This window comes from Rhinoraja longicauda, chromosome 29, assembly GCF_053455715.1.
Source record: "Rhinoraja longicauda isolate Sanriku21f chromosome 29, sRhiLon1.1, whole genome shotgun sequence".
Classification (NCBI taxonomy): Eukaryota; Metazoa; Chordata; class Chondrichthyes; order Rajiformes; family Arhynchobatidae; genus Rhinoraja; species Rhinoraja longicauda.
Window position 1 is genome coordinate 16,673,499 of NC_135981.1, and position 24,695 is coordinate 16,698,193.

A 24,695-nucleotide genomic window follows, 5' to 3' on the forward strand; every position below is an offset into this window, starting at 1 on the left:
ATATCGACGATGATGTCGAGAGATAAAGAACGAAGAATGAAAGATATGCAAAAAAGTAAAGGTAGACACAAAATGCTGGAGTAACTCAGCGGGTCAGGCAGCATCTCAGGAGAGAAGGAATGGGTGACCTTCCGGGTCGAGACCCTTCTTCAGACTTTTTCAGATTTTGTGTCTACCTTCGATTTGAACCAGCATCTGCAGTTATTTTCCTATGCAAAAAAGTACCGATGATAAAGGAAACAGGCCATTGTTAGCTGTAGGTAGACAAAAAATGCTGGAGTAACTCAGCGGGACAGGCAGCATCTCAGGAGAGAGGGAACGGTCGAAGACCCGTTCCTTCTCTCCCGGGATGCTGCCTGTCCCGCTGAGTTACTCCTGCATTTTGCGTCTACCTTCGATTTAAACCAGCATCTGCAGTTTTTTATTCCTACACATCGTTAGCTGTATGTTGGTTGAAAATGAGAAGCTGGTGCGACTTGGGTGAATACACAGATACCTACCTCTCTTGAAATCTCTTTGATGGAATAAGGCCAGCGCGGAGACTTGCATCTTCGACACGCTTCGCTTGCCACCACACCGAGTCCTCCTGGTTCACGATGTGAAGAATGTCCCCTTTTCTGAAAGGTAGCCCTGCCTCTTTACAGGGAATTGCTTTATCCTTTCTAGGGTCATAGTCAAAAAAAGCTCTCACATGCGCCTGTGAAAAAGAAGGAACTCAATTGGAAGTATCTCAATCTATATACATTGATCGGATTTTCCCCAAGGTCATGTTCATAAATGATAGGAGCAGAATTAGGCCATTTGGCCCATCAAGTCTACTCCACCGTTCAATCATGGCTGATCTATCTTTACCTCTCAACCCCATTCTCCTGCCTTCTCCCCATAACCCCTGACACAAAGTTATCTACTCTACAAATGTAAATTGAAAAATAAACATGATTTGATTTTTATTCATTTTGACTTAGCCCTCTAATAGTTAAGTGTTCACAATTTTCTCCTTAAACAATATTCTGTACTCTGGTATTTTTCTCTTTGCCCTACCTGTTGTACTTGTGCTTGGCTTGATTGTATTCATGTGCAGTATTATCTGATTTAGATAGCATACAAACAAAAGCTTTTGTCTGTACCTTGGTACATGTGCCAATAATAGACCTATGCTTAAATCTGTCTTCAATAAGTGACTCATTATTTTTAAACAATGACCACAATTTCCCCATCCAGCCACAAGAGGAAACAAGTGAACTGCAGTTTGTACTTTGCTTTTCTTTTTCCTTTGTAAATGGCACCAAAATATGGCAGTGTAATGCATGCATTTCATTGCGCAGTGCATACGCGACAATAAGAACCATTAAACCATTGGACCATCCTCCCTACATATATTCTTTCATGACATGTTACTAAACAAACTCAATACATTGTTTAGTCAATACCCCCCACCCCCCCATCTCAATAGTTAAGCACGCTGTTGATGGTTTTCTATGCGTGTCCACTATTGCCCTTCTGAGCAGCAGGACTCAGTACTGTTCCATTTAACGCTACTATCTCGATTGGTTTCTTGCTTCAGATCAATTATTTAACTTCAAATTTCATGTACCACCACCTGGACTTTGGGATGTCAGTAGTCTTTGGCATGTCTTTGTTATGTCCCAATTATATCTGCCTAATTTGACACCAGCTGCTTAATCAGCTCAGTACCTACCTGCTCAGTACCCTCAGTACAATCAGCTCAGTACCTACCTGCAATCTTTTGACTCCTTACCTTGGACCTTAACCGCCGAAGTGGAACCTTCTGAAAAGCTTTCTGAAAATCCAAGTATAAAACATCAAATTATATTTCTGCTTTCAGAACATAGAACATTTCGCAGTACAGTACAGGAACGGGCCCTTCTGCCCACAATGTCTGTGCCTTCTTGCAACTCCGTTCACAATCAAGAAAATAATCATACTGCTTCATGTTACTTGACCATAAGTTTGGGCAGCACCAGTTACAATAGACAATAGACAATAGGTGCAGGAGGAGGCCATTCGGCCCTTCAAGCCAGCACTGCCATTCAATGTGATCATGGCTGATCATTCTCAATCAGTACCCCGTTCCTGCCTTCTCCCCATACCCCCTGACTCCGCTATCCTTAAGAGCTCTATCTAGCTCTCTCTTGAATGCATTCAGAGAATTGGCCTCCACTGTCTTCTGAGGCAGAGAATTCCACAGATGCCTTCTAAGGCAGAGAATTCCACAGTTTTACCTTGATGCATGGTAAAACATGGTTACCTTAATGCACAGTTTTTTGTGTCCCCAAGAACCCCTTCTCACTGAGATGGCAGTTCGTAGGAAAATAACTACAGATGCTGGTTCAAATTGAAGGTCCAAATGCTGGAGTAACTCAGCGGGTCAGGCAGCATCTCAGGAGAGAAGGAACGGGAGACGTTTCGGGTCGAGACCCTTCTTCAGACTGATGGCAGTTCTGTAACTAATTTACCAATTCTCCAAGAATTCTCCAAACAAAAGAATACCCAGAATTAAATTCAGAATTAAAGGACGTTATTTTAGGAAGGAGATGAGGAGAAATTTATTTGGTCAGAAGGTCAGAGGGTTGTGAATCTCTGGAGCTCCCTGCCACAGAAGGCTGTGGAAGCCAAGGCTGTGGACATTTTAAAGGCAGAGATGGATAGATTCTTGATTGGTACAGGTGTCAGTGGTTATGGGGAGAAGGCTGGAGAATGGGGTGAGGAGGGAGAGCCATGATTAAATGGCAGTGTAGACTTGATAGGCCGAATGGCCTAATTCTACTCCTATTCCTTATGACCTTATAACCTTATGGCCCATCGACTTCTGAGTTCAAATGAACTTCATAAATGGATCAGGAGTAGGCTTAATGTTGGCTCAGGTCTGCTTTGGGTTTTAGTAAGATCACAATCAATCCTATGTCCTGTTCCGCTTTCCTGCTTGATCCCTATATTCTGTGTTTCCCTTAGTGTTGAAGCATCTATCTCCACCACCAGCCACCTTTGAATATGCCTAATGATTCAGTATCCACTGGTGGACAATTCAAGGAATGCAAGTTCACGGCTAATGATTTGGTCAACAACACAGATCAGTTTCTGGGTTTTAAACATAGAACATTGAACAGTACGAAGGTATTTATTTCACAAATTGCTGGAGTAACTCAGCAGGTCAGGCAGCATCTCAGGAGCGAAGGAATGGGTGACATATCGGGTCGAGACCCTTCTTCAGACCCTTCTTCGAGACCCTTCTGGACCACCCCCCTGACATCAGTCTGAAGAAGGGTCTCAACCTGAAATGTCACCCATTCCTTCTCTCCTGAGATGCTGCCTGACCTGCTGAGTTACTCCAGCATTTTGTGAAATAAATACCTTTGATTTGTACCAGCATCTGCAGTTATTTTCTTACACTACATTGAACAGTACAGCACAGGAACAGGACCTTCAGTTCACAATGTCTGTGCCAAATGTGAAGCCAAGTTAAAGTAATCTCCTCTGCCTGCACTTGATCCATACCCTTCCATTCCCTACATATCTACGAGTCTACCTAAATGCCTCTTCAATGGCACTATCATATCTGCCTTAATCTACACCCCTGGCAGCACATTTCCTGCACCCATCACTTTCTGTGTGAAAAAATCTTGCCCCGCATATCTCCTTTATAATTTCCCTCTCTCATCTTAAAGCGATCCCCTCTAGTCTTTGACATTTCCACTTTGGGAAAAAAGGTTCTGACTGTCTACGCGATATATGCCCCTCATAATTTTATATACTTCAATCAAGTCTTCCCTCTGGCTCCACGCTGCAGAGAAACCAATCCACGTTTAACCAACGTTTCCTTGTAGCTAATGTCCTCTAGATCAGGCAGTGTTCCAGTGAACCTCTTCTGCACCCTCTCCAAAGCCTCCACATCCTTCCAAAGATGGAACAACCAGAACTGTACGCAATACCCCAAATGCTGTTGAGAAACGAAGTCCGATAAAGCCGCATCATGACTTGCTGACTGTTATTGTCAATGCCCCAACTAATGAAGGCAAACAAAGCATATACCTTCTTTATCACTTTATCTACTTATGATGCCACTTTCACAGGCTGTGTACTTGGAGTGCAAGATCCCCCTGTACATCAATGCTGTTAGGACGTAGCCTCTCTTAGGAGTCTTGCCTCTCTTTTCTCTTTCGTATGTCAACTACAACAATCAAAAGTGGCAATTGGTGCTTTAGAGTACCGTAGTTGACGCTTTGCTGCAAATGTTGCCAGTTCCGTAGAACTACCCAGGGTGGACGACGAGAGGAGTCTTGCCATTAAGTGTATATTGTCCACTTGCATTCTGAACTCCCTCCAAAGCCTTCACGACCGTTTTGTCATAGGGCGGCCAGAACTGCGTGCAAAATTCCAAATGCAAAGATTCATAGAGTTGCAACGTGACTTCCTGTCTCTTACCACTCAATCATTAAACCTTGGACCCCTGCAGCATCACCTAACGGTTCATTTACAGACAGCTAGAGTGAGTGCAAGATTCACAGGCTCTCCTTACCTTATATTCAATCAGCAGGGCATCTTCTTTAGCTGGTGGGATCAGCTTTAATATTATTGAACCTTGCCACTGGGCCTGTAAAACATTTAGACATGTCACACCAGTGGGACATGTCCACCTTCTTTTGATCATGACTGTATGATCATCACCCAGCATTCACCTTCTCTACATGTCAGCCCTCTTTGCATTTAAAAACCAATTTTATTGAAAGTTCTGCATAAAGTCAGGCAATGGGAGACACAAGGGACAGCACGTGCTGCAATCTTGAGTAGAAACCAAACTGCTGGAGGAACTGTGTAGGAAGGAACTGCAGATGCTGGTTAAAACTGAAGAGACACACAAAATGCTGGAGTAACTCAGCGGGACAGGCAGCATCTCTGGAGAGAAGGAATGGGTGATGTTTTGGGTCGAGACCCTTCTTCAGACCCATTCCTTCTCTCCAGAGATGCTGCCTGTCTCGCTGAGTTACTCCAGTATTTTGCGTCTATCTGCTGGACGAACTGAACGGGTCAGGCAGCATCTGTGGAGGGAAATGAACAGACAATGTTTTGGGTCGGGACCTTTCCATCAGCTATCTCTCTAGTTCAGTTTTGAAGAAGGGTCCCGACCCAAAACATTACTGGTCATTCCTTCCACAGATGCTGCCTGACCTGCTGAGTTCCTCCAGCATTTTCTTTGTACAGAGTCAGGCAGTACAGAAACAGGCACTTTGGCCCGCCATAACCATGCCTCTTGTCGAGTACCCATCTAAACTAATTCTATTTATCTGCAATTGGTTCACAGCCTTCTTTGTCCGGGCAATTCAAGTGCTTGTTCAGACACTTTTAAAACATTGTGAGAGTATCTGCCTTCTGGATTAAAACAGTTTTTGTCAGAACTCCTTGAACCTCTTCCTCTTTATCAAGGGCCTGAGCGAGAGGGAGAGGTTGATCGGGCTAGGACTCTATTCCTTGGAGCGCAGGAGGATGAGGGGTGATCTTACAGAGGTGTACAAAATGATGAGAGGAATAGATTGGGTTACCGCGCAGAGTCTCTTGCCCAGAGTAGGGGAATCAAGAACCAGAGGGCATAGGTTTAAGGTGAGGGGGGGAAAGATTGAATAGGAACTTGAGGGGGTAACTTTTTTACACAAAGGGTGGTTGATGTATGGAACGAGCTGCCAGTGGAGGTAGCTGAGGCAGGTACAATCGCAACGTTTAAGAAACATTTAGATAGGTACATGGATAGGACAGGTTTAGAGGGATATGGGCCAAACACAGGTAGATGGAAGTAGTGTAGATGGGACATGTTGGTTGGTGTGGGCAAGTTGGACCTAAGGGCCTGTTTCCATGCTGTATGACTCTATAACTATCGTACAACTCTGCCCACTGGTTTTAGACATCTCCATTAGGAAACAAGGTTTCTCACTATCCACACTACCTATTGCCCGCATAACCTTGTGTAATTCATCAGATCCCCAGTCAACCTCCTCTGTTCCAAGGAAATCAAACCCACATCATGTCAAGTGCCCAGTTTTTGATGCTGTCAGATTACATTGAGTAACAGTGCAGCAGGACGTTTAATGCCGTTAAAGTGTACTGTTCAGCTAACTAATGCCACTACCTCCTTAAATGTGCCTGTCCATGCAGTTTATTGATTGGACTTGTTATCCTTCTTTGATGGAGATTAGTGTTTAGTTTAGTTTAGCACGGAAACAGGACCTTCAGCCCACCGAGTCCATGCCGACCACTGACCATCCGTTCACATTAACTCTATGTTATCCCACTTGCTCATCGACCATCCATGTCGAGTCCATGCCGAGTCCATGCTCATCGACCATCCATGTCGAGTCCATGCCGAGTCCATGCTCATCGACCACCCGTTCACACTAACTCTATGTTATCCCACTTGCTCATCGACCATCCATGCCGAGTCCATGCCGAGTCCATGCTCATCGACCACCCATTCACACTAACTCTATGTTATCCCACTTGCTCATCGACCATCCATGTCGAGTCCATGCCGAGTCCATGCTCATCGACCACCCGTTCACACTAACTCTATGTTATCCCACTTGCTCATCGACCATCCATGCCGAGTCCATGCTCATCGACCATCCATGTCGAGTCTACGCCGACCACCGACCATCCTTTCACACTAGCTCTATGTTATCCCACTTGCTCATCCAATCGCCACACATTTTTTTACAAAGGCAATTTTATAGCGGCCAATTAATCTACAAACCTGCACATCTTTGGGATGTGGGAGGAAACCGGACCACCCGGAAGAAACCCACGCAGTTACAGGGAGAACGTGCAAACTCCACACAGACAGCAGCCGAGGTCAGCATCAAACCCGGGTCTCTGCCCAGTTGTGAGGCAGCAGCTCTACCAGCTGTGCCACTGTGCGATCCTAGATGTCGTGCTATCACGAACAATTTATTTCATCTATTTTTAATCTTTTATTATTGCAATGTTATAATTGATGTAATAAACCATATAACCATATAACAATTACAGCACGGAAACAGGCCCGTTCGGCCCTACCAGTCCATGCCGACCACTTTCTCTGACCTAGTGGGGTGGCACGGTGGCGCAACGGTAGAGTTGCTGCTTTACAGCGAATGCAGCGCCGGAGACTCAGGTTCGATCCTGACTACGGGTGCTGTACTGTAAGGAGTTTGTACGTTCTCCCCGTGACCTGCGTGGGTTTTCTCCGAGATCTTCGGTTTCCTCCCACACTCCAAAGACGTATAGGTATATAGGTTAATTGACTGGGTAAATGTATAAATTGTCCCTAGTGTGTGTAGGATAGTGTTAAATGTGCGGGGATCGCTGGGCGGCGCGGACTTGGTGGGCCGAAAAGGCCTGTTTCCGCGCTGTATCTGAAATATGAAAAATAATAATATGAAATAATAGTCTCATCTACCTGCTCTCAGACCATAACCCTCCAATCCCCTCCCATCCATATACCTATCCAATTTACTCTTAAATAATAAAACCGAGCCTGCCTCCACCACTTCCACCGGAAGCTCATTCCATACAGCCACCACCCTCTGAGTAAAGAAGTTACCCCTCATGTTACCCCTAAACTTTTGTCCCTTAATTCTGAAGTTATGTCCCCTTGTTGGAATCTTCCCCACTCTCAAAGGGAAAAGCCTACCCACGTCAACTCTATCCGTCCCTCTTAAAATTTTAAAACCTCTATCAAGTCCCCCCTCAACCTTCTACGCTCCAAAGAATAAAGACCCAACCTGTTCAACCTCTCTCTGTAGCTTAAGTGCTGAAACCCAGGCAACATTCTAGTAAATCTCCTCTGTACCCTCTCCATTTTGTCGACATCCTTCCTATAATTTGGCGACCAGAACTGCACACCATACTCCAGTTTCGGCCTCACCAATGCCCTATACAATTTCAACATTACATCCCAACTTCTATACTCGATGCTCTGATTTATAAAGGCAAGCATACCAAACGCCTTCTTCACCACCCTATCCACATGAGATTCCACCTTCAGGGAACAATGCACAGTTATTCCCAGATCCCTCTGTTCCACTGCATTCCTCAATTCCCTGCCATTTACCCTGTACGTCCTATTTTGATTTGTCCTACCAAAATGCAGCACCTCACACTTATCAGCATTAAACTCCATCTGCCATCTTTCAGCCCACCCTTCCAAAAGGCCCAAGTCTCTCTGTAGACTTTGAAAATCTACTTCATTATTAACTACTCCACCTATCTTAGTATCATCTGCATACTTACTAATCCAATTTGCCACACCATCATCCAGATCATTAATGCAAATGACAAACAACAGTGGACCCAACACAGATCCTTGGGGTACTCCACTAGACACTGGCCTCCAACCTGACATACAGTTGTCAACCATTACCCTCTGGTATCTCCCATTCAGTCATTGTTAAATCCATCTTGCAACCTCACTATACCCAACGATTTAACCTTCTTAATCAACCTTCCATGTGGAACCTTGTCAAATGCCTTACTGAAGTCCATATAGACAACATCCACAGCCTTGCCCTTATCAATTTCCCTGGTAACCACTTCATAAAATTCAAGAGATTAGTCAAACATGACCTTCCAGGCACAAATCCATGTTGACTGTTTCTAATCAGGCCTTGTTTATCCAAGTGATTATATATATTGTCCCTAAGTATCTTTTCCATTAATTTTCACACCACAGACGTCAAACTAACAGGTTTATAATTGCTAGGTTTACTTTTAGAACCTTTTTTAAACAAAGGCACAACATGCGCAATGCGCCAATCTTCCGGCACCATCCCCGTTTCTAATGACGTTTGAAATATTTCCGTCATATCCCCTGCTATTTCTGCACTAACTTCCCTCAATGTCCTAGGGAATATCCTATCAGGACCTGGAGACTTATCCACTTTTATATTTTTCAAAAGTGTCCGTATCTCCTCTTCTTTGATCCTCATAATTTCCATCACTACTCTACTTGTTTCGCTTACCTCACAAATAAATTGTTTAATATCTCCCCCATTTCTTCCGGCTCAGCACATAGCTGTCCACTCTGACTCTCTAATGGACCAATTTTATCCCTCGCTATCCTTTTGCTATTGACATATCTGTAGAACCCCTTGGGGTTTACTTTTACATTACTTGCCAAAGCAACCTCATATCTTTTTTTCGCTTTTCTAATTTCCTTCTTAAGATTCCTTTTACATTCTTTATATTCCTCAAGAACCTCATTTACTCCCTGCTGCTTATATTTATTGTATATCTCCCTCTTTTTCCGAACCAAGTGTCCAATTTCCCTGGAAAACCACGGCTCTTTCAAATTATTATTCTTTCCTTTCCACCGAACAGGGACATAAAGACTCTGTACTCTCAAAATTTCACCTTTAAATATCCTCCATTTCTCTATTATATCCTTTTAATAAAACAAAATGTCCCATTTCACTCCTTTTAAATCCTTTCTCATCTCCTCAAAATTAGCCTTTCTCCAATCCAAAATCTCAACCCTTGGTCCAGATTTGACCTTCTCCATAATTATATTGAAACTAATGGCATTGTGATCATTAGACCCAAAGTGCTACTCAACACATACCTCCATCACCTGACCCGTCTCATTTCTTAACAGGAGGTCCAACACTGCCCCTTCTCTGGTAGATACCTCTACGTATTGCTGCAAAAAACTATCCTGCACACATTTTACAAACTCCAAACCATCCAGCCCTTTAACAGAATGTGATTCCCAGTCTATGTACGGAAAATTGAAATCACCCACAATCTATTCTATTTGATTAATGCCACTGACAAGAAAAAGGAGAGAGTAATCTGTATAAAACTCTCATTTCGATACATCATCCTCAGTAACCTTGTATTATCTGCATGCAATCTCACATAGAAGAATGTTCATCAATCCAATTGCTCCACTTCAGTGTTGAAGTGTTTCCATGCTAGATTTTTATGTTAAAACAGGCTGCCTCATATTTCAACGCAATTGCTTTGCTTTGCAGTTTTGTAATCTTCAACATCCTGGGATGAAGGAATTCATAGAATCAATGTTTTTTTCTTATCAGATACAGACCTGGAAATGAAAAGAGAGGTTCTTCATAATTTGCAGGTGTGTTCCATTAGCAGCAACAAGAAAGGTGAACACTTCACTGATGACTTAGGTTGTCAATTCAGGTAAAGGTTGACCCAATCTGCCATCCAAACCTGAAACTATTTAGCTGGTACTCAAAGTGCTTTGTAACATTAATGCAGCCCATGTCCCACAGTGGAATATGCATTACTGAACACAGATGCAGGAAAGGTCAGATACAATGCACCATTTTAGCTACACAAGGAGCTGACTAATAATGAAAGATGCTTTGTGTAAGAAAGGACAACAGACACCGATTTACCAAAGATAGACACAAAATGCTGGAGTAACTCAACGGGTCAGGCAGCAGCTCTAAAGAAAAGGGATAGGTGATGTTTTGAGTCAATACCCGAACTCGGGTCTGAAGAAGGGTTCTGACCCAAAACGTCACCTATTCCTTTTCTCCAGAGACGCTGCCTGACCCGCTGAGTTACTCCAGCATTTTGTGTCTATGAAAAATGCTTTTAATGACTATGCAAAGAAAGTTAAAAAAAAAAAAAATTTCGACTCAAAGGAAAATTATCTACCAGGATCTGACTGATTTCTTCCGGTGTCTTCTGCTCAACTGGCACGTCGTTCACCTCTCTCAGTTCATCTCCTACGTGTACCAAACCTGGGAAAAGAAGATCAAAATTATCTCTTTGCAAAGGTTTGCTTAGGGGAGATAATCACAGCATCCCTCAATCCTAGTCCCCTCCCCATGTTAATCTAACTGGTCCCACTGAGGTGGTAACGAGAGCAACGAGGAGACACTCAATCAGATGCAGAGTCTGGTGTACTTGTAGATGTGTTAACCTCAAAAGTCAAAAGCGTTTAATTGTCATATGTACTGGCAACAGGATAATTAAATTCTTACATGCAGCAGCTTAATAGTCTCGTAAACGCAATAACACGCTGATAATATATAATATTAAAAATAATTGAATAAATTAATAACCATGCTGTGTGACTATGACTCTATTACAGTGAGAGGAATCTTACCACTACGGTCTGCCGCTCCTCCCTGCATGATCCGAGCCACAACAACTGCACCGGTTTGCTCGTTCTTCCTAATTGTTGCCCCCTGTTGATGAAAAATATTCGCCATTAAATTATGAGGATTTTTGTCTGTTCAGTGTTAGTTTAGTTTAGTTTAGAGATACAGCATGGAAACGGGCCCTTCGGCCCACCGAGTTCACGCCAACCATCGATCACCCACCCATTCACACTAGTTGAATGAATGAATGAATGAATGAATGAATGAATGAATGAGTTTATTGGCCAAGTATGTGCATATATGAGGAATGTGCCTTCTGTGTTAATTGCATTCTGTTCTCTGTTATCCAAATTTTGTGACCACTCCCTACAGACTAGGTGCAATTCACATTGACCAATTGACTTGCAAACCCGCATGTCTTTGGGATGTGGGAGGAAACCAGAGCACCCGGAGGAAACCCACACGGTCACAGGGAGAACGTGCAAACTCCACATAGTCAACACCCGTGATCAGCAATGAACCCTGGTCACTGGCTCTGTGAGGCAGAAGCTTTACCAACTGTACCATCGTGCTGCCCATTTCAACTTGTTTAATTAACACCCAGATTTCTCTCAATCAACTAATCGTGTTCTGAAATAACCATGATAGACACAAAGGACTGTTAATGCCAACAGTTAAAGTTGATTGATTATTAAGTTGAAATTAACTTAAAAATTTAAACTTAAGTCCATCAATATCATACAGTGCATTATGCATCAGCATTTAGCAGAATTTGAATATACTTCAACTTACATTTTCTAATATAAGTTGGGTCAAAATTAACGTTAATATTTTAACATCTTACCGCAAAAAAAGTTGGCTTTGGGTTTCATGTCATTCTATGATAATGTTTGCAGCTGTGATCATTTAATATGTCTACAGTCCAATTAAATGCAATTAAAGATATTGTTATATCTAAAACTCTCATCTTGTCTGTTTGTTTGTTTGATTGTATGTACCCGAAATATAGCCAAAACGGTATGATAGCGCAACAATTTTAGGCCCACCCTACTCACCATTCGCCTGCGGTCTCTATTGATCAAATTTTCTTACATTTTAAAAGCAATTAACTTAATAAACTTTAATAAATGCACTCCCCCCCTCCCCATTGGCGCCCATCCCAGCGTGCCCCATGCCAGACCTTCCTCCCATAGTGCAGCACGGCGGCAGAGGGTCAAACAAGATGGCCGTCGCCAGCGAGCTGCCGCTGCAGGAGAGGTTTGCACCCAACAGGTCCACGGCTCACTCTGGCCGCCGCGATGGCTGCCCAGGGCTGGGGTGAGTGGCTCCCTCTCCCCTATCCTCTCCCCTCTCGCCCGCCCACGGCCCCGGGGGAGACTGCCGGCCGGCAATGGGTCCACCGGTCATCAATTGGGGGAGGGTTGCCGGGCCCGCAGGAGAGGTTTGGACCCAACCGTCTAGCATAATCTAAAATTTAAACAACTTGTACAACTTGTTAGCTTCATTTTTAGCCAGTTCTGCCATGAAAGAGTTATGCAATGGAACTTCCTAAAGGAAAATAATTGTTTTAACCATTTCAGATTGCTAAGTCTCACATAGAGCAATGGAGAGATACAGCAAGCATGCATGCCCTTCCAAAAGTTTCAAAGGTATTTTATTGTCACGTGTACCAATTAAGGTACCAAGGACCAAGTCTACGTCAACCACCAAATACCTATTTACATTAATTCCAAACTGATCTCATTTTATTCTCATTAACTCCCTCTGGACTCTTCCACTGAACTACGCCCAAGGGGAAATTTACAGTGGTCAACCAACGTGCCAAATCCGCACGTTCTTTGGGATGTGGAAGGAAACTGGAGTATTCGGAGGAGACCTATGTGGTCAGAGGGAGAACACGCAAACTCCACACAGACAGCACCAGAGGTCAGGATTGAATCCGGGTCTCTGGTGCTGTGTGGCAGTGGCTCTACCCGCTGCACCACTCTGCCGTCCAGTGAGAAGGGATGACCTCCCTTTCTTGAGTCAGTGTGTCACACATCCAATCCCCATACTCCCTATTATATTGGCCTTTGGCTAAGTTGTCTAAATCAATGGCAGGCCGCGTTTTAAACTAATGGGAATTTAAACTGCAGGTCTTTAATCATTGTATTGAATTAAAACTATGGGACTCAGGTTTATTTTTAAGGAGTGCTTTCTCAAGGTAAAAGGCAATAATGTTCTTATTTAGTCCATCATTCAGAGCGTTCATCTTACATCTGCACTTTCAGATCCATCAAACATTTATATGGTTATAAATTATTACAGCTGAATTATTAACCATACTCAATTATTCAGCAACATCTTTTTGGCCAGATTTGCTCTACAATACAGAGTAAGCTACACAGCATGAATAAAAGGAACGGAATAAATTTGGTGGGAAGGAAGAGGTAATTCCTTTGTTTGCAGCAGCCACAAATTTTATTTTCCAAGGATATAAATCCAAAATTATTGCGAACAATTGTTCTGGATTATAATCGCAATTAAAAAGCATCTACTCATGGAAAGAAATTTGCTCAAATGCAATGTAATCATATAGTCACAAAGTCAAACAGCATGAAAACTGGTCCCTCGGGCCAACTTGTCCATGGTGAGGCTTTCCTCAGCCATGAAGCTGGAAGATTTGCAACAATGGGTCCCTCCGGGTTGAGCTCAATGGATTCTACGCCCGCTTTGAGCTGAAGGTCACTGGCGGTACACCATTCCCCTCCCATGCCAGTCTCTGGTGCGACTGTGCCAGCAGTCACTGAGGCAGACGTAAGATCGGCTTTCCTGAGCGTGAATCCGTGGATAGTACCTGGTGTGGATGGAGTCCTTCGCCACGTCCTCAGGACCTGTGCGGATCAGCTGGCAGAGATATCCACAGACATCTTTGACCTGTCACTACTCCATTCTGAAACCCCCACCGGCTTCAAAAAGATCACTATCAGGCCGGTGCCAAAGGAAAGCAAGGAAGCGTTCCTTAATGACCACTGTCACGTGGCTTTCCCAGTCTGACGTTTCTGTCATGGGCCTCCTCCAGTGCCATAGTGAGGCCCACCGGAAATTGGAGGAACAGCACCTCATATTTCGCCTGGGCAGCTTGCAGCCCAGTGGTATGAACATTGACTTCTCCATCTTTAGATAGTTCCTCTGTCCCTCTCTTCCCCTCCCCTTCCCAGATCTCCCTCTATCTTCCTGTCTCCACCTATATCCTTCCTTTGTCCCACCCCGCTGACATCAGTCTGAAGAAGGGTCTCGACCCGAAATGTCGCCCATTCCTTCTCTCCTGAGATGCTGCCTGACCTGCTGAGTTACTCCAGCATTTTGTGAATAAATACCTTCGATTTGTACCAGCATCTGCAGTTATTTTCTTATACTGTCTCGTGGCTCTGACTTCCACCATCATAATTTGCTTTGAGGGACTGGTGATGGCACATGTTGACTCCAGTCTCCCAGCCGGCCTTGATCCAATGCAGTCTGCGCACCATCGCAACAGGTCCACGCGGGCACTACCTCCCTGGCTCTAAACGCGCCTCTGGAACACCTAGACAACAAGGACTCCTACATCATTCTCCCATTTATCGACTATAGCTTGGCCTTCACCACCACAACATCCAATCTGAGGGACCTAGGAATCAGCAGCCCCTCCCTCCGCCACTGTAAACTTGACTTTCTGGCCCACAAACCTCAATCAGTGACGATAGGTGAGAACACCACCTCCACAATAACAACACCGGTGCCCGCAAGGATGCATCATTAGTCCCCTACTGTACACCCGATGCACTCATGACTTTGCGGCCAAACGCAGCTCCAGTTCCATCTACACGTTTGAAGACAGCGTCGCTGTGGTGGGCCAAATGACAAACAATAACAAAGCACAATCCATGAGGGAGTTGGGGAATTTAATGATGTGGTGCCAGGACAATAACCTCTCCCTCAATGCCAGCAAGATGAAGGAGCTGGTTATTGACTTCTGGAAGCATGGTGGGGTACTTGCCCCAATCACCAACAATGATGCAGAAGTGGAAATGGTTGAGAGCTTCAAGTTCCTTGGCATTAATGTTACCACCGATCTGTCGTGGACCAACCACATTGGTGAGACATCCAGGAAATCACACCACCACCTCTACTTCCTGAGGAGACTGAGTAAATTTGGCATGTATCTAATGACTCTTACCAACTTCTACAGATGCACCATCGAAAGCATGCTGTCGGATTGCATTGAAACAACAATAAAGGCTGTTCCTGACAGCTACATCCATACTCTGCAACTGTATCTACATTTTTCAAATCAAATCAAAATGAATAAGACTCCAGTTGCAAGTTCAAATATAAATTCTGTGTACCAATGGTTCTTTGTTCTTCACAAGACGGACAATCTTCATTGATTCCTCTTCATCCTCAACGTCCAGGTCATCTGGCATAGGTGGGAGCACTGGGCTGAAGGCTTTGCGTGCAATTGTGTCGTGTGCTGAGAGCATAGCCTGTGAATGGCAAACAAAATAGTATAAGAAAATAACTGCAGATGCTGGTACAAATCGATTTATTCACAAAATGCTGGAGTAACTCAGCATTACTTCAGAAGAAGGGTCTCGACCCGAAACATCTCCCATTCCTTCTCTCCCGAGATGCTGCCTGACCTGCTGAGTTACTCCAGCATTTTGTGAATAAATGACAAACACAACATGCTTTCACACTGGATGCCACTACAATGGATTCAAAGGATATTTTTAAGGCTGAGATTTGTGATTAGTATGGTTGTCAGGGGATTATGGTGAGAAGGCAGGAGAATGGGGTTAAGAGGGAAAGATAAATCAACCATGATTGAATGGCGGAGTAGACGATGGGCCGATTGGCCTAATTTTGCTTAGGTGGCAAGAACAGGAAGGCAGATTATTATTTGAATGGTGTCGGATTAGGAAAATGAGAGGTTCAATGGGTCCTGGGTGTGCTTGTACATCAGTCACTGAAAGTAAGCATGCAGGTACAGCAGGCGGTGAAGAAAGCTAATGGCATGTTGGCCTTCATTGCGAGAGGATTTGAGTTTAGGAGCAAGGAGGTACTACTGCAGTTGTACAGAGCCTTGGTGAGACTGCACCTGGAATATTGTGTGCAATTTCGGTCTCCTAATTTGAGGAATTACATTCTTGCTATTGAGGGAGAGCAGCATAGGTTCGCCAGGTTAATTCCCGGGATGGCGGGTCAAACATATGATGAAAGAATGGGTTGACTGGGCTTGTATTCACTGGAATTTAGAAGGATGAGAGGGAATCTTATAGAAACATATAAAATTCATAAAGGGCGGCACGGTAGCGCAGCGGTAGAGTTGCTGCTTTACAGCGAATGCAGCGCCGGAGACTCAGGTTCGATCCTGACTACGGGTGCTGCACTGTAAGGAGTTTGTACGTTCTCCCCGTGACCTGCGTGGGTTTTCTCCGAGATCTTCGGTTTCCTCCCACACTCCAAAGACGTACAGGTATGTAGGTTAATTGGCTGGGTAAAATGTTTTTTTTTAAATTGTCCCTAGTGGGTGTAGGATAGTGTTAATGTTATGGGGATCGCTGGGCGGCACGGACTTGGTGGGCCGAAAAGGCCTGTTTCCGGCTGTATATATATGATATGATATGATATGATAGGATTGGACAGGCTAGATGCAGGAAAAATGTTCTCGATGTTGGAGGAGTCCAGAACCAGGGGTCACAGTTTAAGAATAAGGGATAGGCCATTTAGGACTGAAATGTGGAAAAACCTTTTCACCCAGAGAGTTGTGAATCTGTGGAATTCACTGCCATAGAAGGCAGTGGAGGCCAATTCACTGGTTTTCAAGAGAGAGTTAGATTTAGCTCTTAGGGGGAAAGGAATTAAGGGATATGGGGAAAAAGCAGGAACAGGGTACTGATTTCAGATGATCAACCATGATCATATTGAATTGCGGTGCTGGCTCAAAGGGCCGAATTGCCTACTCCTGCACCTATTTTTCTATGTTTCTATGTTTCTATTGCTTTTTGGTCAACATCTTGCCCCATATCTTTATTCCTCTTTTTACCTTTTTATGCTCACTCCCAATTTCAAACCATCTTTGCGCATGCCTGTGATTTGAACATACTCGTGGGATTCTACAAGGAATTAATTCATGGAATAGGATGCCTTACGTAAAGTCCATAGTTGAAATGGAAAATCGTTTTCATAGACCGTAGAATATAGATAAGAAAGTCTAGCACAGGAATAGGGCCTTGAGCTCACAATATCTGTGCCGAACATAATGCCAAGATAAACCAATCTCATATAGACCCAAAATGCTGGAGAAAGTCAACGGGTCAGGCAGCATCTCTGGAGAGAAGGAATGTGCGATGTTTCGTGTTGAGACCCTTCTTCAGACTTTAAACTAATCTCATCCTCCCCCACCACCCCCTGGCAGCACATTACAGGCACCCACCACCTTATGTCTAAAAAAAACTTTTTCCACACATCTTTAAATTTATCCTCTCTCAAAATATGGCACGGTGGCGCAGCAGTAGAGTTGCTGCCTTACAGCGAATGCAGCGCCGGAGACTCAGGTTCGATCCTGACTACGGGCGCCGTCTTCCCGTAGTTTGTACGTTCTCCCCGTGACCTGCGTGGGTTTTCTCCGAGATCTTCGGTTTCCTCCCACACTCCAAAGACGTACATGTATGTAGGTTAATTGGCTGGGCAGATGTAAAAAAAAAAAATTGTCCCTAGTGTGTGTAGGATAGTGTTAATGTGCGGGGATCGCTGGGCGGCGCGGACCCGGTTGGCCGAAGGGCCTGTTTCCGCGCTGTATCTCTAAATCTAAATCTAAAAAAACTTAAAGCCATGCCCTCCAGCCTTTTAACATTTCCACCGCGGGAAAAAGGTTTCTACTGTTTATCCTATCTATGACTCCCATCATTTTACATAGTTCCATCAGGTCTCCTCTCAACCGTAGACATTTAGAAAAAACATCCAAGTTTATCCAACCTCTCCTGGTGTCTAACATTCCGAATCTATTCAATTATTTATTCACTAAAACAAAGTTGCATTGAAGAGAATTCTTACCAGGAGGTGCGGTTTGGCCAATAAATGTGCCAGTTCCCTTATGTCACTAGTGTGTGGTCCACTCTGTAGCTCCTCCATTACCTGAAAGGAGTTTTAAAACGTTTACAACAAATCACTGTGGAATTTCTAAATAGTCAGATTTTTTAAGAACGTGCCAAATCCTTGATACAAAAGAAATCAGGAACTCAATGACCCTCCGCAATGCCAGGCAGTGGTATTCATCGGATCACAAGTTGGCTACATTTAAGGCCACATTGATGAAGGTCAGACAGTTATTCAGGGAGTGACGCTCCAGCGGAATTCTTTGCCACAGACGGCTGTGGAGGCCAAGTCAGTGGATATTCTTAAGGCCGAGATTGACAGATTCTTGATTAGTATGGGTGTCAGAGGTTACGGGGAGAAGGCAGGAGAATGGAGTTGAGAGGGAAGGATAGATCAGCCATGATTGATTGGCTGAGTAGACTTGATGTGCCGAATGGCCTAATTCTGCTGCTATCGCTTATGAACTTATGGCACAACACGGGCAAGACAATGATTCTGATCATGTGAATTTGGTGGGCATTGTAAACACAGGACAATGTCACAAACCATCAGGGAAGAAGAAATGGTTTCTAACATTTCCATGCACACATGTATATACGCATGTACATGTACGTACTATCCGATGATTATCTATTGATCTAACTATGATTATACATGAACATATACATGTACATGTGCATGCAGATGTACATTTATATGTACATGTACATAAGTACATTTCAATATATATACAATATATGTACATTTGTTCAGCCTTTAGGAAGTGGAACCAGCTGTAAATAGTTCAAATAGTTCAAAAACCAATTTAGACACAACCTGCCAGTTTGCATGGTTTCAGCATTGCTGCAAGTCATGTTTTGCTCTCACAAGCTTTCTACAGCTCTCCATTCCTGAATGAATCACAAGGTTAGAAGAGAGTGCAAAAGATAAGTGTCGGCAATGGTGAGACCCAACCCCATCCATCAGCAACCATGTCTGCCACTCTTGTCACATGTTAATGCGATTTATCACTCAGGGTTAGAGACAAGATTCCTGATCAAGAGACTAATTGGTTTGTAATTCCACTAACACTTCAATATTCATGGTCTAACAGTTATCAGTTCTGGTGGAATTTTAAGACCTTACCACCTTTGATTTTAGCATGAAGTCATGAATGTTTCATGATTGCCATATTTGTTTACGTTAAAATGAATAACGTGTGTCAAAATAATTATGAATTTCACTTTAGTGAGTGAACTAATTTGTACAGTCTTAAGAAAAATAATATATCCTAACTTTGCAACCAATGCAACCAATGCAGTTCCTCTGCCACCATTATCTGCAGCCCAGCTGTAATGCAAACGTTGGCCTTACATTGTGTAGGAAGGAACTGCAGATGCTGGTTTAAATCGAAGATAGACACAAAATGCTGGAGTAACTCAACAGGACAGGCAGCATCTCTGGAGAGAGGTAATGGGTGACGTTTTGGGTTGAGATCCTTCTTTAATTAGCTCATGAGAGGCAGTGGAATAAAAATGCTGATCAACGATGCCAGTGCACTATCATGAATACCACTTACGGTATCACTTCATTACACTTCACCAGAAGTGCAATCCATAGATTAGGAAGGATTTATAGTTCTTTGTTGGCTCATCTGGCCAAATCTCTAACTAGTTGATTGGATAGCAGCTCTTTCTCAAGTGAAAGTCAATTTTTAAATATTTTTCCTTCAATCTTCATTGTGGATTTAGGACCAAGACACTCAGGTTACTGAAGGTCTAAAGCATGTACATGGATACATCGAGTCAAACACCACTATGGCAATAAAGAAATGGGATTTCCATAACATTTCTGGGTAAATAAAGACAGCTAGGGGAATAACGAGATGATTAGATCGTTCATTGAGTCATGCCGCACAGAAAAAGTATCTTTGGCTTCTCGTTACCAAGCAAGAACCCATGTGTACCAATCCCATTTACCCACACTGCCTTCTCTGCCTCGGTGATTCAAGCTCTCATCCAGATAGTTCCTAAATATTAGGAAGGTTCTTGCTTCCCTCTCCCCTCAGGCAGACTACTTATAGATATCAACCAACCTCCGAGTGGAAATATTTTTTGTCAGATAGCATCGAGCTCTCTTACCCTTACCCGAATCATATGCCTCTGGTTATAGACCATCCAGAGTCAAAGTCAGAGCTATACAACATGGACACAATCCTTTGGCAGTCCTGAAATGCTATCTACAGTACCTCATTGGTGACCCTTGCACTATCTTTGATCGGACTTTACTAGCTTTACCTCGTACTGAACTTAATTCCCTTATCGTGTATCTACACACTCTAAATGGCATGGACGAGTTGGGCTGAAGGGCCTGTTTTCGTGCTGTATGACTCTTTGGCTCTATGGCACTACTTACATCGTTAGCCAAAGCTGCAGCGCAGTGCACTGCAGGTGCTGGGCTCTGTCGGATGTACTGCTGAAGCTTCTGATGGATCTGGAATGGAAATGGAGAATGTTAACACAATGTTTTCCTCTCTCCTAGTAAATCTGCACTTAAATAACCAGCTAAAAATCAGCCAGACTGGGGAGGTAGATACTTAACCTCCCATCCATACACAGATCTGATATTCTGAAATGTGCAGTATTAAAAAAATTATCTTCGTAAGGATGCACCAAACTTTTTCAGTATTGACACAAAATGCTGGCAGCATCTCTGGAGAGAAGGAATGGTTGACGTTTCAGGTGTTGAGTTGTGTTTGATAGAAACAGGCAGAATGAAAGCGTCCAAGATTGCAAGCCACCATATTCAATGCTTAGTGTGAATCAATTGACAATATGTGGCCACAGTAGTATTCTGCAGTAATCTTCCAATCAAGCCCACATGAAGCAAATATCCAATATCTTTAATGTGGTCTACACCTATTCCCACAAATTGCATTTTATACAATTACTTCCCGAAACCAGGGTTGGCAGGGGCAGCTTTGGGTTGCCGTAAACGTGGTGAATGTTTAGTGCATCTGCATTGCAATACTCTTACCTTTATGAGTGAGTTGAAACTATTTTCGCTGAAGACTTCTGAAAGGAAGCCAATTTCTGCCGTGAGATTTGCATCTGGTCTAAGCTGTGCAGTCAGAAGAGCCAGGACCTCGTGTAACCCTGCAATAAGAACACCACGATAATTCCCTGTTGCATTTTTGTTGTTAACACCGGAACATTATACCACGGGATAGTCGTAGAAAACACCGCATAAATACACCATGGGATCATCGCACTATGATAAAAACAGCTTTTTTCCACGAGTGATAGTTCTAGTCAATAACCAAAGTCTGTTGTCTCTTTTCTGTTGTCACTAGTCCTGCCTGCCTGCACTTGGACCACGTTCCTCTAAACCCATCCTATTCATGTACCTGTCTAAATGTTCCTTAAACTTTGTGACAGAGCCAGTCTGAAGAAGGGTCTCGACCCGAAACATCACCCATTCCTTCTCTCCTGAGATGCTGCCTGACCTGCTGAGTTACTCCAGCATTTTGTGAATAAATACTTTCGATTTGTACCAGCATCTGCAGTTATTTTCTTACACTACCTCTTCCAGCAGCTCGTTTCATAGATGAATACAATTATCCAATAAAGTCTTACTGCTGTCAATTGGGGGGGGGGGGGGGGGAAATATTGAGGAAGACACATCGAGTCATAAATGTCAAGAGAGTCAAGATTCAAAGTAGTTAAGAAAATCAAGAGTCAAGAGTCAAGACATGTCTTTCTGCAAATATCCTACTCTGAGACTCGTCAGAAATGCCACACTCTACCTGAACCCCTCCTAAAGAACAATGTCTTTGGAAGCTGTTCACAAAGATAACTGTCATTCTCCTTGTCTTCCACAGCACAAGATCTTTTCAAACAACCCAAGCTTATGTGAGTGATTGTTATCAAGAACTATGGAGATTGTGTTTTGGGGTTGTATTCCAAGTGTATCTATAGAATCTTTAGAACGGAGATGAGGAAGAACTTTTTCAGTCAGAGAGTGGTGAAGGTGTGGAATTCTCTGCCTCAGAAGGCAGTGGAGGCCAGTTCGTTGGATGCTTTCAAGAGAGAGCTGGATAGAGCTCTTAAGGGTAGCGGAGTGAGGGGGTATGGGGAGAAGGCAGGAACGGGGTATTGATTGAGAGTGATCAGCCATGATCGCATTGAATGGCGGTGCTGGCTCGAAGGGCTGAATGGCCTACTCCTGCACCTATTGTCTATTGTCTATTGTCTATTGAATACATTGTTTTTGACCAATTTATTAATTTTGTTTTGGAGTTATCCAATTTGACGCAAATAGTCCTTGATGCAATAGTGTTTTTTGCCCCCAGAAAAGAGTGAAATCCACTTTCTAAGCTATAACAGTTCAAGAGTCACACAGTTAGAGCTGTTCAACAAGTAAACAAGCCATTTGAGCCAAGTTGACCAAGACGTCATTTGCCTCATTTGCCAACATTTGGCCCACAGCTCACTAAACCCTTCCTATCTATAATATCTATCCAAATATCGTTGAAAAGCCGTGATTGTTTCAACTGATACAATTCGCAGTTCCTGTTAATTTTTCTTCTTTAATCTTAAAGATCTGGTTAATAAATATGTGTGGATTTATGTTTTAAGGTAGCACAAAGGTACAGCATTTATTCCCAGTAGTGGGGTCCCGTTGTAGGTGACGGAAATGTTGGAGGATGATTTGTTGGATACGCTGGCTGATGGGGTGGAAGGTGAGAATGAGGGGGATTCTGTCCTTGTTACGAATTGGGGTAGGGGAGCAAGAGCGGAGCTACGGGATGTAGAAGAGACCCTAGTGAGAGCCTCATCTATAATGGAAGAGGGGAAGCCCCGTTTCCTGAAGAATGAGAACATCTCTGATGCCCTAGTGTGAAACATCTCATCCCGGGCGCAGATGCGGCATAGACGGAGGAATTGGGAGAAGGGGATAGACTTTTCTTCAGGAAATGGGGCTTCCCCTGACTTGCTGAGTTACTCCAGCATTTTGTGAATAAATACCTTTGATTTGTACCAGCATCTGCAGTTATTTTCTTACAAAGATGCAGCAAATTGTGCTACAGTTTCATTGCACCAGCGACCAAGATTCCATTCTGATCTGAATTTAGTCACTCATCAATAACAATACAAATTTAATAATCTATCAACAGTAATGACGATCGCGAATGTCTAAAAAATCTACATGGTTTATTAATGTTTCAGAAAACAAATCTGCAATCTGTAAATAGTGCAGTTTATATATATAGAACCCAACACCTGTTAAAATGGCTGACTCTCGACTGCTCATGGAACTGGCTTAGCAAACCTCATTTAAAGAGGAATTAGAAATCAGCAGTCAATGCGTCACTCGTGACAACCATATATTTTGACTAAACTATTAAACAAAAACTGCATTATTTGCAAATGACTGCCAGAAATGGGAGTTGTATTTCATATACATTAACTTCATAAGTCCATAAGTTTTAGGAGCAGAATTAGGCCATTCAGCCCATCAAGTCTACTCCGCCATTCAATCATGGCTGATCTATCTTTCCCTCTCAAGTTCATTCTCCTGCCTTTGCCCCATAACCCCTGACACCCTTACTAATCAAGAGTCTCCACCTTAAAAATGGACTTGGCCTCCACAGCCGTCTGTGGCAATGATTCACCATCCTCTGAGTAAACTTGGTAATGAATTCCATCTTAATGTATGTTGCACACTTCAGCACGGTGCCTCTCTTTTGGTTGTCAAGTAAACAATGAGGCTTGTACTCTGTTTCTCAACAAATTGGCATCAGCCCTTGGGTTTTTCATTGTTTTCAATGAAAACACCTTTGTAACAATTAGACTTTTTTACTGATATACGTTTTTTTTCCCCATTTTTCGTATTCACTTTGCAAACCATGACTGAAACACATACAAAGCCATAGTGAACAAAATCATCCTTGTGTGTGTAGGAAGGAAGTGCAGATGCTGGTTTGCACCGAAGGTAGACACGATGAAGCGTCTCGACCCAGAAACGTCACCTGTTCCTTTTCAAGATTCAAGATTCAAGATTCAAGATAGCTTTATTGTCATCCAAATTGGACGAAATTCAGTCACCCACAGTCCAACAACAAAAGCATCAAAATAGGCATTAAAATTACACAACCCCCAAAACACACAAAAGAAACATCCATCAAGAAAACATCCATCACAGTGAGTCTCCTCCAGTCCTCTCCTCACTGTGATGGAAGGCCACAATGTCTTTCCCTTCTCCTGCTGTCCTCTCCCGCGGTCAGGTTGTTGTGGTTGGAGGTCGCGCCGGACGGTCCGCAGCGGCCCGAGCCGAAGGCGAGTCGCAGCCGCTCCCGCAGCCTCCGAAGACGGCCGGCTCCGCCGATGATAAGTCCGATCCGGGGCGGGCGAACACGCTGCTGCTGCTGCCGCTGTTGCTGCACGTCGGGGCGGTCGTGGCTCCCGACATTGAAGC

General features: G+C 43.6%; 1 protein-coding gene across 3 annotated transcripts in view; it reads right to left on the bottom strand.

Moving 5' to 3' along the window:
- The window catches only part of LOC144607841 (MAGUK p55 subfamily member 3-like), a 54,976-nt gene that overhangs the window by 15,678 nt on the left and 14,603 nt on the right, over window positions 1–24,695 (bottom strand). For 2 of the 3 annotated variants that reach the window (XM_078424966.1, XM_078424967.1), the window contains exons 3-11: window positions 21,255–21,373; window positions 20,634–20,711; window positions 18,198–18,278; window positions 15,488–15,625; window positions 11,126–11,207; window positions 10,672–10,757; window positions 4,538–4,612; window positions 1,760–1,801; window positions 501–697 (exon numbers count right to left, since the gene is read on the bottom strand). In XM_078424966.1, coding sequence (XP_078281092.1) covers window positions 501–697; window positions 1,760–1,801; window positions 4,538–4,612; window positions 10,672–10,757; window positions 11,126–11,207; window positions 15,488–15,625; window positions 18,198–18,278; window positions 20,634–20,711; window positions 21,255–21,373 — 898 coding nt within the window. The remainder of the gene's footprint in view (window positions 1–500; window positions 698–1,759; window positions 1,802–4,537; window positions 4,613–10,671; window positions 10,758–11,125; window positions 11,208–15,487; window positions 15,626–18,197; window positions 18,279–20,633; window positions 20,712–21,254; window positions 21,374–24,695) is intronic. The other variant, XM_078424968.1, reaches the window with a different exon arrangement.